At 58.5% G+C, this 11,392-nt stretch overlaps 1 protein-coding gene across 2 annotated transcripts; it reads left to right on the plus strand.

Moving 5' to 3' along the window:
• Positions 1–2,779: 2,779 nt before the first annotated feature.
• NYAP1 (neuronal tyrosine phosphorylated phosphoinositide-3-kinase adaptor 1) lies at positions 2,780–11,190 on the plus strand. Of its 2 annotated transcripts, XM_004386722.1 has the most exons (7): positions 2,780–2,852; positions 4,046–4,197; positions 5,750–6,105; positions 6,548–8,077; positions 8,948–9,163; positions 9,414–9,523; positions 10,044–11,190. In XM_004386722.1, the coding sequence occupies exons 2-7, from the start codon at positions 4,130–4,132 to the stop codon at positions 10,299–10,301; spliced, it is 2,538 nt and encodes an 845-aa protein (XP_004386779.1). In that variant the 5' UTR covers positions 2,780–2,852; positions 4,046–4,129; the 3' UTR covers positions 10,302–11,190. The 2 variants fall into 2 exon arrangements, with proteins under 2 accessions (XP_004386779.1, XP_012413954.1); XM_012558500.1 differs by lacking the exon at positions 2,780–2,852 and having other exon boundaries at positions 4,130–4,197; positions 8,945–9,163; positions 10,044–10,301.
• The last annotated feature ends 202 nt before the right edge of the window (positions 11,191–11,392 follow it).

An 11,392-nucleotide genomic window follows, 5' to 3' on the forward strand; every position in this document is an offset into this window, starting at 1 on the left:
CAGAGTGTCTGCCCAGCAACCTAAGAATGGATGTGGGTAATTTGGGGAAGGGCAAGCATTTCCCCTTGGAGATTCTATTGTTACTGTTTGCTTTCTATAAATAATGGAGCCCTGGTGGTGCAGTGGTTAAGAGCTCAGCTGCTAAGACAGCAGTTGGAATCCACCAATGGCTCCTTGGAAACCCTATGGGGCAGTTCTACTCTGTCCTATAGGGTCACTGAGTCGGAATCGACTCCACGGCTATGGGTTTAAATGTCTTGTGTGTCTGGCTTGATCACAGATAAACATAGCAACCATGGAACGGTTGATGCCAGTGGGTCTATGGGTCTCATTCCTAGCAGTCTTACGGCTGCCTGGAATTTTGAGGCACAACCTACCGGCATGTGCAATGCAAATAGACAGGCAATGTATACACTCTCCTATCCCATTCAGTACTATTATTATTATGAAGGAGAATACACTCACACTTACCAAGGAACTACTATGTGGTTGGCATGAAGGAATAAATCTCCGTCGTTTTCTTTCTCTCTCTTTTTTTTTTTAACGACCCTAACCGACATTCTGAGAGAGATTATTTTAACCAAAGCGGTCTCCAATGGCTACATCTACCTTCACTTCCAGGTTCAGGAGGAAATGGATTCTAATACACTTCCATCCAAGGAAACTGGTCTCAAGTACATTAAAAATTCCTCACATTTGTCCACTTTGCATAATTATCTCCTTGGGATTTTCAAAACAGCCCTGGGAGGAGACGGGGGATTTTGAGCTCCAGAAAACTGAGGCTCAGAGACAGGTGACTAAGACAGGCTTTCTGACTCCCAGTCCACGGCTCTTCCCACCATCCCTTTCTTTCCCACATCCCTCCTCCCTCAGCTTTATCTCAAGGAAATTTCGAACCACTCTTTCAAAGCAAAAAACCCACTGCCATTGAGTTGATTCCGACTCATAGCTACTGCATAGGGTTTTCCATGGTTGTAAATCTCTACAGAAAGCAGACTGCCACATCTTTCTCCTGAGAAGCAGCTGGTGGTTTTGAACTGTCAACCTTTCAGTTAGCAGTCTGTTGCTTTAACCACTGTGCCACCAGGGGTCCTTAACCACTCTTTAGGACTGGGCAAAAAATAAAATACAACCCTAGTTTATATATTTATTCTTTATTTGTTGGTTAAAATGCATCTAGACCCCTGCCTCTTTTCCTTTAGCCATGGTAACAATGGCTACCATCTTTAGCCAGGTCATGAGGCCTAAGTGTGAAGTCCTGGAAGCAGCCTCCCACATGCCCCGCCCCCCCCCAAGTCCCCACCTCTGTCTCCCCAACTCTTTCCTCTCTGGTAACATTCAGAACACAGACCTGCCTGCTCTGTTCCCAGCCCCTCCTCTTTCATGACTGACACACTAGAAATTACTTAAAACTTATCTTTGGACTCTCCCCTCCAGCTCTGGGCACCAACCCCTTCCCATCCCCGCAGGCACTCAGCTTCTCAGACTCTTCTTGGACTTACAGTCCCTGGCACACAGTAGGTCTCTGCTGAAAAGTTTGTTGAATGAATAAATATAAATTCACTCACACTAAGGTGTAAATGGGAAAGGACTGAGAACACTTGAACGTGCTACCTCTCCTGGGGGCATTTACAATAGCCCTTAAAGTGTGAAGCCCTTTTACAGCGATTATTTTAATGACCCCACCCCCACCCCATCCCAAACTCTATTAACGTAGGCAGCAGATAAAACACCTCAGAGAGGTTGCGCGATTTGCCCAAGGTCACATAGCCAGTTAACGGAAGAACCGAAATCTTCTTGCAGTTAATTTACCCGAAGAAGAGCACTGCGCCAAAGGGATTTCCCAGCAAGGACTTTCTCAGGGAGCTGACTAGAAAGGTGACTGAAGAGGAGCGGCCCGAAGTCGCGACCCTCAGCGGCCGCCGCAACCGCACCCGGGCCATGGCCGCGGTGGTCGCAGTCAGGGTTCGACCCAGGCGCGCTCAGGTGCTGGCAGAGGGCGCTGGCAGAGTCAAAGGTTATGGGGCTGATGACTTGGACTGCAGGGGAGGACGGGTGGAAGACTTTGAGCCCAGGCGGAGAAATCAGGTCCCGGAGCCTCGGAGGCTGCAGCGGGAAGAGACCCACCCCAAGCGAGACAGCTCCCGCGCCCTCCTCCCGCACCTGGGGGGCGGAAGGGAAAAGGCGACACGGCCAAGGGAGCACGCCCCCTGTTGGGCAGAGACGCAGAATGTACAGCTCCCGACTCTGCGAGCCCCTCGGCCGGAAAGCGGCACCCCCTGCCGGCTTCACCGCCTCACTGCACCCCGGGCTCCGAAGCCGCAGCCTCGGCCCCGGCCCGACGCCGGGTGCCGACCCGGCCAGGGCCGGGCGCATTGGGTATGCGCGTGGGTGTGGGTCCCGGGCTGCCGCTGGGGGGCGCCGCTGCGCGCCGTGCTCTGCTCCGCCAGGGCCTAGGAGACGAGGCAAGCGCGGACAGGGGGCGAGGAGAAGCGAGAAGCGGACTCCCCGAGGCGGGGGCGGGTTGGCGCCCGGCCCCTCGCGCTCCAGGACGGTCCGCCGAACCTCCTCCCGCGGGCTCCGCGGCCCCCGCACCGCCCACCCCAGCCTAGCGGCGCAGCGCAGCCCAACGCCGCGCAGCCCAACGCCGCGCAGCCGCTCCTACTCTGTCCTTGGAGGGTGTGGAAGGGTGGGTTTGGGGCCGGGGGCGGGTCTGGGGGCGGACCCGGAGGCGGGGCTGTCTCTGCGGCAGGGCCCAGCTCGGCTCCCCCCGGTCTCACTCTGTCTCTCCTCCTCCCTCCTCCTGCTCCGGGCGGAGCCCGGCATGGGGGGGCCGGCGCCCGGCAGGCCAGGTACGGTGATGTAGAAATTGGGGAGGCTTGGAGCGGGGAGGTGGGGTGGGGGGACAAGGGGCAGGGAGGATTGACGGGGCGAGAGGCGGAGAAACCCAGGGTAGCAGGACAAGGGGAAGGGGAGGGGTGCCCGGGAACCTGAGGCCCTAGGATGGAGAGGTGGATGAAGCAGGCCAGGTTTGGAATAAACAGGGGAAGGGGGAGGACGGCAGTGAGGAGGGGCGCCTGGGAGAGAAGTGAGGCTGAAGACGAAAAGGAGAGTGTGTGTTTGGGGGAAGGGAGGCCAGAGTAGGTATGGAGGCCGCAGCTCAGAGGGTAGCTCTGGGGCCAGGCTGGAGACCCCCTGGGTGGGACTGAGGGGCGGGACTGGAAGAGGGAAACCGGGAGCCTCCCAAATCCTGGAGGAGGAAGAAGGTGATTTGGGCCATCTGTGAGGCGGAGACCATTGCTGAGGGGCCAGGGAGCTGCCGGAATAGGGGTGGACGGAGGCCCAGGCCCAAAGGACTGGAGGGGGGACAGCAGGGAATAGAGGTGGATGGTATTTCAGATGCCCAACCAGAATGCCTCCTACCCTTCCTTCAGTATCCCCACCCTGCCTTCATCACCTCCCCCCAAGCTTCAGAGTCCAAGAGGGGCTGGGGAGTCTGTCTCCCTCTTCCCAGTGGGGTGCAATGTATGCAAGTAGGCCCTGGGCACAACTCCTTGTCTGTAGGTGTGTCCGGTCCTGTGTAGCAGATTTGTGTGTGTCTGGATGTCTGTGTGTGTCTGTGGGTGTGTCAGCGGGTGTTTGTGTCTGTGTGTGTCTGTGTCTTCCTAGGTTAGTGTTTACCTGTGCCAGTCCTCGGTGTGGAGATACGGTCTGTGGCTCGGAGGTCTGTGTGTCTGAATATGTGTCTGTCACTGCGGGGTTGCTCTACGTGTGTGCGGCCTGTCCGTGTGCTGTATCAGGATGAGAATCTGTTGACCTGACCTCGCTGGAGTATGTTTGTGTCTCTGAACACCTTTGTCAGGGTGTCGCTCAGTGTCTGTCTGTGAGTCCGGGAGGCTGTGTTGGGTTTTCTGTGCTTCTGTCTGTTTTCCTGTCTGAGGACCCAAGTCACGTTCTCTGCGCCTTTTTCTCTTTCTCATTCATTCCTGGCCCCCGACCCACCCCACATCTCCCTTTCTTTTCTCTTTCTCCCCTCCCCACCAAGTGGATCCGGGACCCAGGGAGGGCCGTCCCCCGGGCCTGGTGGCGCTGAGCAGGGCCCCCCAGCCCCCACCTCCTGCCCCACGACATGAACCTCCTCTACCGAAAAACCAAGCTGGAGTGGAGGCAGCACAAGGAAGAAGAGGCCAAGAAGAGGTAAGGCTGCGGGTCCTGGATTCCCCCTGCCCGTCCCACCTCAGCTTCCCCCCTTTCTGGGCTGCAGCCGTTCTAATGTTCCTGGGTCTCAACAGCCTTGTCATCAGTGGGCCTCCCTGATCGTAGAGTCCTGTGCTCAGTACAGAGTACTGGAATGGCGCATACCCTGTCCCAGTCCTGTTCCCAGCTCTGGTGCCTGGCCTGGCCTCCAGAGGTTTTCTAGCTCAAGAGCACCCTGTTGTCTCTTCCTCCTCCCCAGAGGCCCGAGTCACCCCTTCCTGACTCACCTCTGGCATGTGGTCTTCTCACTGTCAGTTTGGTGCTGGCTTCTGACTCCCCTGTCACCTGACCTTGGAAGGGACAGGCCCTACTGCCCTCATAGGGTCCAGGGAGGTGATCCTTGGAGGGGGCATCAGAGAAGACCCATTTGGCCCCCTCCCAGTCTCCTCTGCTGGGGTAGGTGAGTGGCCAAGTGTCAGGGTTATCTGTTGGGGGGGACATGCAGGCTGGGCCGTGCAGATGAGCTAGGGCTGGGGAGCAACCCCCCCGCCCCCACCTCCAGCTGCCCTCTCTCCTTGCCCTCCCAGGGACCTGGGGTCTGGCCTCTCCGTCTCACTCCCTTCTCCTCACTCCCATTGACTGCACAGCCTCTTGGAGCCTGAGTCAGAGCCACATTCTTGCTTCCTTCTTCTCAAAACTGTGGAGTTTAATTCTTGTTGTTAATTAGATTAATCAGAGCTATCACTGCAGCTGTCTCTCCCTAATGAAGGGTTAGTAGACAGGGCCTTAATGAGAGCCCACCCCACAGTAGTTTTCCCCTCTTCCCTGCCAGCCGCCCCCCTTCACTTACATAGCAGCTCAGGGACAGTGAAAGGGAATGGGGGGTGAGTCAGGGAGGGTGACAGAGCGAGGACAGCACTCAGTGGGCAGCATGTACAGCAGGGAGAGAGGGGGCAGATCTGGGGGCAACAGTGGGAGTCTCATAGAGGACAGCAGCACCAGGGAGAGGGACAAAGGGAGGAACAAGGATCAGCTGGGGGGGAGGCTGCTATGGCGATGCAGCCGCAGTACAAATGTCTGGGAGAGGAGGAGCAGTGTGGGGGCGTCGGCCACAGCAGCTGGACGTGAGGGGAGACCGGAGGCCAGGTGTGGGCCAGTGTGAGCGTGAGCAGAGTAGCGGAGCTGTCGTAGCAGGTGCGGCCGTCTGTCTAGAGGGGCTGTGTTGCCCGGGCTTGCATGTCTCTACCTATACGTGTGCAGTGTACTGGATATGCGCGGCATGGGATCTGCCAGCCCCAGGGACGCACCTCTGCACAGATACCACTTCTCTCATCGCTGCCCCGATTTCTTCGCCTTTTTTAAAGCCTAGGGATTCAGCCTGAAGCCCCTTACATCTGTGCCTTGGACCTTCGAGCTTCCCCTTATCCCCACCTGAGGCTCCTGTCCTCCTCCCTGGGAGGCCACAGGGTCGCAAACACCTATTAGGGTAGAGGAAGGGGAGGCCGAAGTCTGAGGCCCGACATCTGCTCCATCTTGTGTCTTTTCTCCCCAGCTCCAGTAAGGAGGTGAGTCCTGCAGGCCCAGCAGGGCCCGGGACTGGCCCAGGGCCCGGAGTCCACGCGCGGGACATCGCCTCGCTGCGCCGCTCCCTCAGGATGGGCTTCATGACGATGCCCGCCTCCCAGGAGCACACCCCCCACCCCTGTCGCAGCGCCATGGCCCCACGTTCGCTCTCCTGCCACTCTGTGGGCAGTATGGACAGTGTAGTGGGTGGGCCTGGGGATGGCAGTGGGGATCTCACAGAGGACGGCAGTGCCCGAAGACCTCCAGCCAAGCCCCGGAGACACCCCAGCACCAAGCTCAGCATGGCGGGGTCGGTGGCAGAGATGCCCCCCAGCAAGAAAGCAGGTGAGCCACCCCACTCTTCTTCTCAGGTAGAGCTGGGAACTGGGAGGATCCATTCCAGGCCAGGGGAGGCCTGCCAGGGAGGGTTCATTCAGGGAAGAACCAAGGAAGTGGAAGATTCCATTTTCCGAGGGTAGGCCTGAGATGAACCATTCAAGGGCAGGGAGAACTCCATGAAAAGTCTGTTCTTGGGAGAGGGGTGGCCTTGGAGGGACATGAGGTTGGGAGAGAATTTAGGGTAAGAGTTGTAGATTCTGGGGAGTTCCTTAGAAGGATGGAGGGCTGATTGGTAGAAAAGAAACCTACAAGGGTTGTAAGTTCAGGAGTGAGGAAAAATGAAAAGACAGATACGTGTTTACAGATGGGTCAAGAGGTCAGAAAGAGTCCCCCCATTTCTTTCCCCTACTAAAAACTCTGTTTATTTCCTCTTTTCTATCCTGCCTAGGCTCACAGAAGCCAACCCTAGAGAGCCGAGAATCTAGCCGGAAAGTTCCTCCACAAAAGCCCAGGCGAAGTCCCAACACCCAGCTCTCTGTCTCCTTCTACGAGTCCTGCCCCCCAGCCCCTTCTCCTCGAGGAGGGAACCCACCCTTCCAGCACCTCAGTAGGGGGTCACATGTAACTGGGGACCTTGATGTGGGTGCCCAGGAAGAAGAGCCCGTGTACATTGAGATGGTGGGGGATGTCTTCAGGGGAGGAGGAAGAAGTGGAGGGTGTCTGACTGGGCCCCCTCTTGGTGGTGGGGGCCCAACCCCTCCAGCTGGCCCCGACTCAGACTCTGAAGAGAGTGAGGCCATATATGAGGAGATGAAATACCCACTGCCCGAGGAGGCAGGGGAAGGCCGGGCCAGTGGGGCCCCCCCACTGACAGCAACCTCCCCACCACACCAACCTCATGTCCCTCAGCCCCATACCCACCGCCGTCCAGCTTCAGCCCTCCCGAGCCGGAGGGATGGGATGCCCACCAAGACTACCCCTTGTGAAATCCCCCCCCCTTTCCCCAACCTCCTTCAGCACCGCCCTCCACTCCTGGCCTTCCCCCAAGCCAAGTCTGCTTCCCGAACCCCTGGCGATGGGGTCTCAAGGCTACCGGTCCTCTGCCACTCCAAGGAGCCAGCTGGCTCCACCCCAGCTCCCCAAGTGCCTGCACGGGAGCGGGAGCGGGAGCGGGAGACGCCTCCCCCACCGCCTCTGCCTCCTGCTGCCAACCTGCTGCTGCTGGGACCATCGGGCAGGGCCCGGAGCCACTCGACACCGTTGCCACCCCAGGGCTCTGGCCAGCCCCGGGGCGAGCGGGAGCTCCCCAACTCCCACAGCATGATCTGCCCCAAGGCGGCAGGGCTGCCGGCAGCCCCCCCTGCCCCAGCCGCCTTGCTCCCCGGGCCCCCCAAGGACAAGGCCGTGTCTTACACTATGGTGTACTCGGCAGTCAAGGTGACCACACACTCCGTCCTGCCAGCGGGTCCACCCCTGGGTGCTGGGGAACCAAAGACAGAGAAGGAGATCGCAGTTCTCCATGGGATGCTGTGCACCAGCTCGAGGCCTCCCGTGCCGGGGAAGTCCAGCCCCCACAGTGGGGCCATGGGGGCAGCAGCTGGGGTCCTCCACCACCGAGGTTGCCTGGCCTCTCCCCACAGCCTTCCGGACCCAACTGCAGGCCCCCTGACCCCTCTCTGGACCTACCCAGCTGCAGCAGCTGGGTTCAAGAGACCCCCTGCCTATGAGAGCCTCAAGGCTGGGGGGCTGCTGAATAAGGGCTGTGGAGTGGGGGCCCCATCCCCCATGGTCAAGATCCAGCTGCAGGAGCAAGGGGCTGATGGGGGTGCCTTTGCCAGCATCTCCTGTGCCCACGTCATCACCAGTGCAGGGACACCAGAGGAAGAAGAGGAGGAGATGGGTGCCACGACATTCGGGGCAAGCTGGGCTCTGCAGAGGAAGGTCCTGTATGGCGGGAGGAAGGCAAAGGAACTGGACAGTGAGTGAGGGGTGGTGAATGGGGGCGGGGAGCTGGGAGGTCAGTTAGAGGGGTGTTGGTGATGGTTTAGGGGAGTTGTTGGCAGAGTCATTTGGAAGCCACATGCCTATTGTCCTGAATGGGGAAGTTTTCCAGGGAACTAAAGGAATGAGGGTGGGCAGTAGGTCTGGTGGCATGGGGTGGGGGCAGTGTCCTCCTGACTGTCCTGCTCTACTCCCTGCCCCTCCCTTCCCTGGGCTGCAGGGGTGTGTTTGTGAGTGTGCGCACACTAGGAGCCAAACACAGCTGCCTCCCAGCAGTTACCATGACAACCCATCCAGACAGGAGGGAGAGGAGCGGCAGGCCCCTACCGTTGCCTGGCAACGCAATGCTCTGCCAGGCCTGCTCTCAGAGATGATCTTAGTTCACAGGCAACTCTTCCCCCAGTACCCCCCCACCCCCCACTACCCCACTGCGGCCCAGGATTTGGGCTTCTCCCCCTCCTGAGGAATAGCGCTTCTGGTCTCAGTTTCAGGGGGGTGATCATTCTAGTCCTGTCTGGGGCTGCAGCGGCTCTCAAGCTAAGGCTGGGACAGGAGAGACTCTTCTGACCAGGAAAAACGGTTTAGAAGCAGCAAATATATGTGACACTCAGCCTTGCGGGAATGGTACCAATGGGTGGAAAAGAAGGCAATACCAGGCCCCTCGTGTGTGTGTGTGTGTGTGTGTGTGTGTGTGTTGAGGATTGTGCAGTAGGGTCCCACCCATCCATTCTGTGGCTTGCAAAGGGGCAGGTCATTCTGGTCCACCTGTGCTGTAGTATGTGTGGTTGGGGGCATAGCTGGATCCCTTCCATATACAGGTGTTTAGTTCTCTTTGTCATCCCAGCAGAAGCCGAGGAGGGTCCCCGGGCCTGGAATGGCAGTGCCGAGGGTCCAGGCAAGGTGGAGCATGAGGACAGGGGCCCTGTGGCATCAGGGATCCCAGTGAGGAGCCAGGGGGCAGAGGGCCTGCTGGCCAGGATCCACCATGGAGGGGACCGAGGAGGGAGCCGAACAGCGCTGCCCATACCCTGCCAGACCTTCCCCGCCTGCCACCGCAATGGAGGTGACACCCTGTCTGAAGATACACATACCCAGATGGGTCTGGCTTGGGAGGATCACCCAGGGTCCAGTCACTGAACTTATTATATCCTCTGTATAAGAGCATGTCCCAGGCCCTGAATCTTAACACCTAGCTCCGTTCCTTTCCTCCTCTAATGAGGTGGGGCCCCGCTTGGGCGGGGCTCTCTCCTCAGGGAGCTGGGGGAGGGGGAACCTGGAGCCCCTTCCCTTCTCACTCTTCCTTCTCGCCTCAGACTTCACAGGAGGCTACCGCCTGGGGCGCTCCGCCTCCACCTCTGGAGTCCGGCAGGCCGCGCTCCATACACCCCGGCCCTGCAGCCAGCCCAGGGATGCCCCGAGCCAGGTGAGGAGGAAGAGGAGAAGGCTTGATTTTTCTTTTATTTGGGAAGGAACAGGCAGGGAAGAAGGAAGGGCAGCAAGAGGTCCAACTGGGGCCTGAGCCGGCATGGACCATGACTAATGAGGTCGGAGGGTGAGGGTGTCCGAGGGAAGGTCCCGGGAAAGGGCTGCTTAAGAGGGGCAGCGAGGCAGGGTCCGGGTTGGAGATCAGTCAGGGCGGCTGCTTGCTTGTGCGCCTTTGTGCGATTTGGGAAAAGGCGCCCTCTCTGGGTAGACGGATTGGGAAAATGCATCCGCTCTGAGAAGAATATTTTCAGAAGGCGCCCCTCCTCAGGGCGACACAGGCACAGGCTCGGCCGAGCAGGCTGAGGCTGGATTTCAGCCCCAGTTCACTCTCACAGCCGGGGAAGGGGAGTTGTTCCTGGAAGATGACAGTGGGGAAGGGCTTGTCACTCCGAGGTCCTTGACCCCCCTTTTCCTTTCTCCCCCCGCCTGTGGTCGGTGGCGGGGAGGAAGGGGCACAGACCCCCCCTGCACTGCCGCTGCCGCTTCCCCTGCCCCCCCAGCCTGCCCGCGAGCGGGACGGCAAGCTGCTGGAAGTGATTGAGCGGAAGCGCTGCGTCTGCAAGGAGATCAAGGCGCGGCACCGGCCGGACCGAGGCCTGTGCAAGCAGGAGAGCATGCCCATCCTCCCCAGCTGGCGGCGGGGGCCCGAGCCCCGCAAATCCGGCACCCCGCCCTGTCGCCGGCAGCACACTGTCCTCTGGGACACTGCCATCTGAGGAGGGCGGGGCGGGCACCTGGACTGGGGAGTGGGGCGGGCCATGCCCAGTCTCCCCTGGGAGACTTGCCTTGAAAGAAAGACACTTGAAGGACTAGGAAAGAGAGAGCCAGGGAGACCCCCCCCCGCCCTCCACCCTAACCCCCAGAGACGGGGAGTCTGCCAGCGCCATTGGGCTTGGGGCGCCAGCAGCAAACCTGGGGGAGGAGAAAGGTTTGCTTGAGGTTAGTAGTGAGGCCCTCCGCAGCGCTCCCCACTGAGCGCGATAGACCCCACCTCCTGAGAGGGCAAAGGCCAAGCTAGAGTCCCAGCAAGCGGGAAGGAGGGAGGGGCTAGGGAGGAAGAAGGGGGTAGAGTCAAACGAAAGGGAGTAGAGAGTGAGAGGTAGTGGATCTCTTTGAGTCGGGAATGGGGAAGGGGTATTTATTTTGTTATTTATTTTAGTTTTGGAGGACAATTCTGGGTCCTTCTTACCTACTCCCGAGCAGGGACTGGGGCACTGAGGTAGTTAAAGGGATCCAAGTTTGCACTCTCCCCCATGCCTAAAGGCCCCATGATCCACGTCCACCGCAAAGCTAGGGAGCCATCAGGCCTGGGGAGTGGAGTTGGATGAAAGCAGGGGCTCAAGTGAGCTGACGGCAGCAGACTCATTTACGGTATTTACAGTGTGCCAGAATTTGGTAGTGAGCTGTGGCCTGCTCGAAACAGGCATCTTATTTAGCTCCGGGGTCTAGTACCAGGGATGGGCGGGATGATGGGGAAGGAGGGAAATTTCAGTGGGTGGGGGGTGGGCAGGGTATTTATTTAAATTTAAAAAAAAAAGAGATGTCAGGAACTTTTTTTTAATTCCTTTCTTTTCAGAATAATATATTAAAAGACTAATGATCCTAGAATTGGCTTCTTACATTTCAGTGTTTTCTGTTTGTCTTAAACTTGTTTCTTTTTCCATCTTGCCCTTGGTTGGTGGGAGTTGAAGGTTGTGCAGGGAGGGGTGAGTGGCTGTGGCAAGGAACAGGGAGCAGTGGCATTTGAGGTAAGTTTTTGGGAATGCTATCAGGCAGTGAATCAACAAGTGTTTATTGGGTATCTAAT

Source organism: Trichechus manatus, unplaced genomic scaffold, assembly GCF_000243295.1.
Source record: "Trichechus manatus latirostris isolate Lorelei unplaced genomic scaffold, TriManLat1.0 scaffold00170, whole genome shotgun sequence".
Lineage (NCBI taxonomy): Eukaryota > Metazoa > Chordata > Mammalia > Sirenia > Trichechidae > Trichechus > Trichechus manatus.

Bases quoted from the DNA above. Each gene is read 5' to 3' on its own strand.
- NYAP1 (XM_012558500.1), top strand. From the start codon at position 4,130: ATGAACCTCCTCTACCGAAAAACCAAGCTGGAGTGGAGGCAGCACAAG. The intron at 4,198-5,749 runs GTAAGGCTGCGG...TTTTCTCCCCAG, and splicing joins GAAGAAGAGGCCAAGAAGAG to CTCCAGTAAGGAGGTGAGTC. The intron at 6,106-6,547 runs GTGAGCCACCCC...TATCCTGCCTAG, and splicing joins GCCCCCCAGCAAGAAAGCAG to GCTCACAGAAGCCAACCCTA.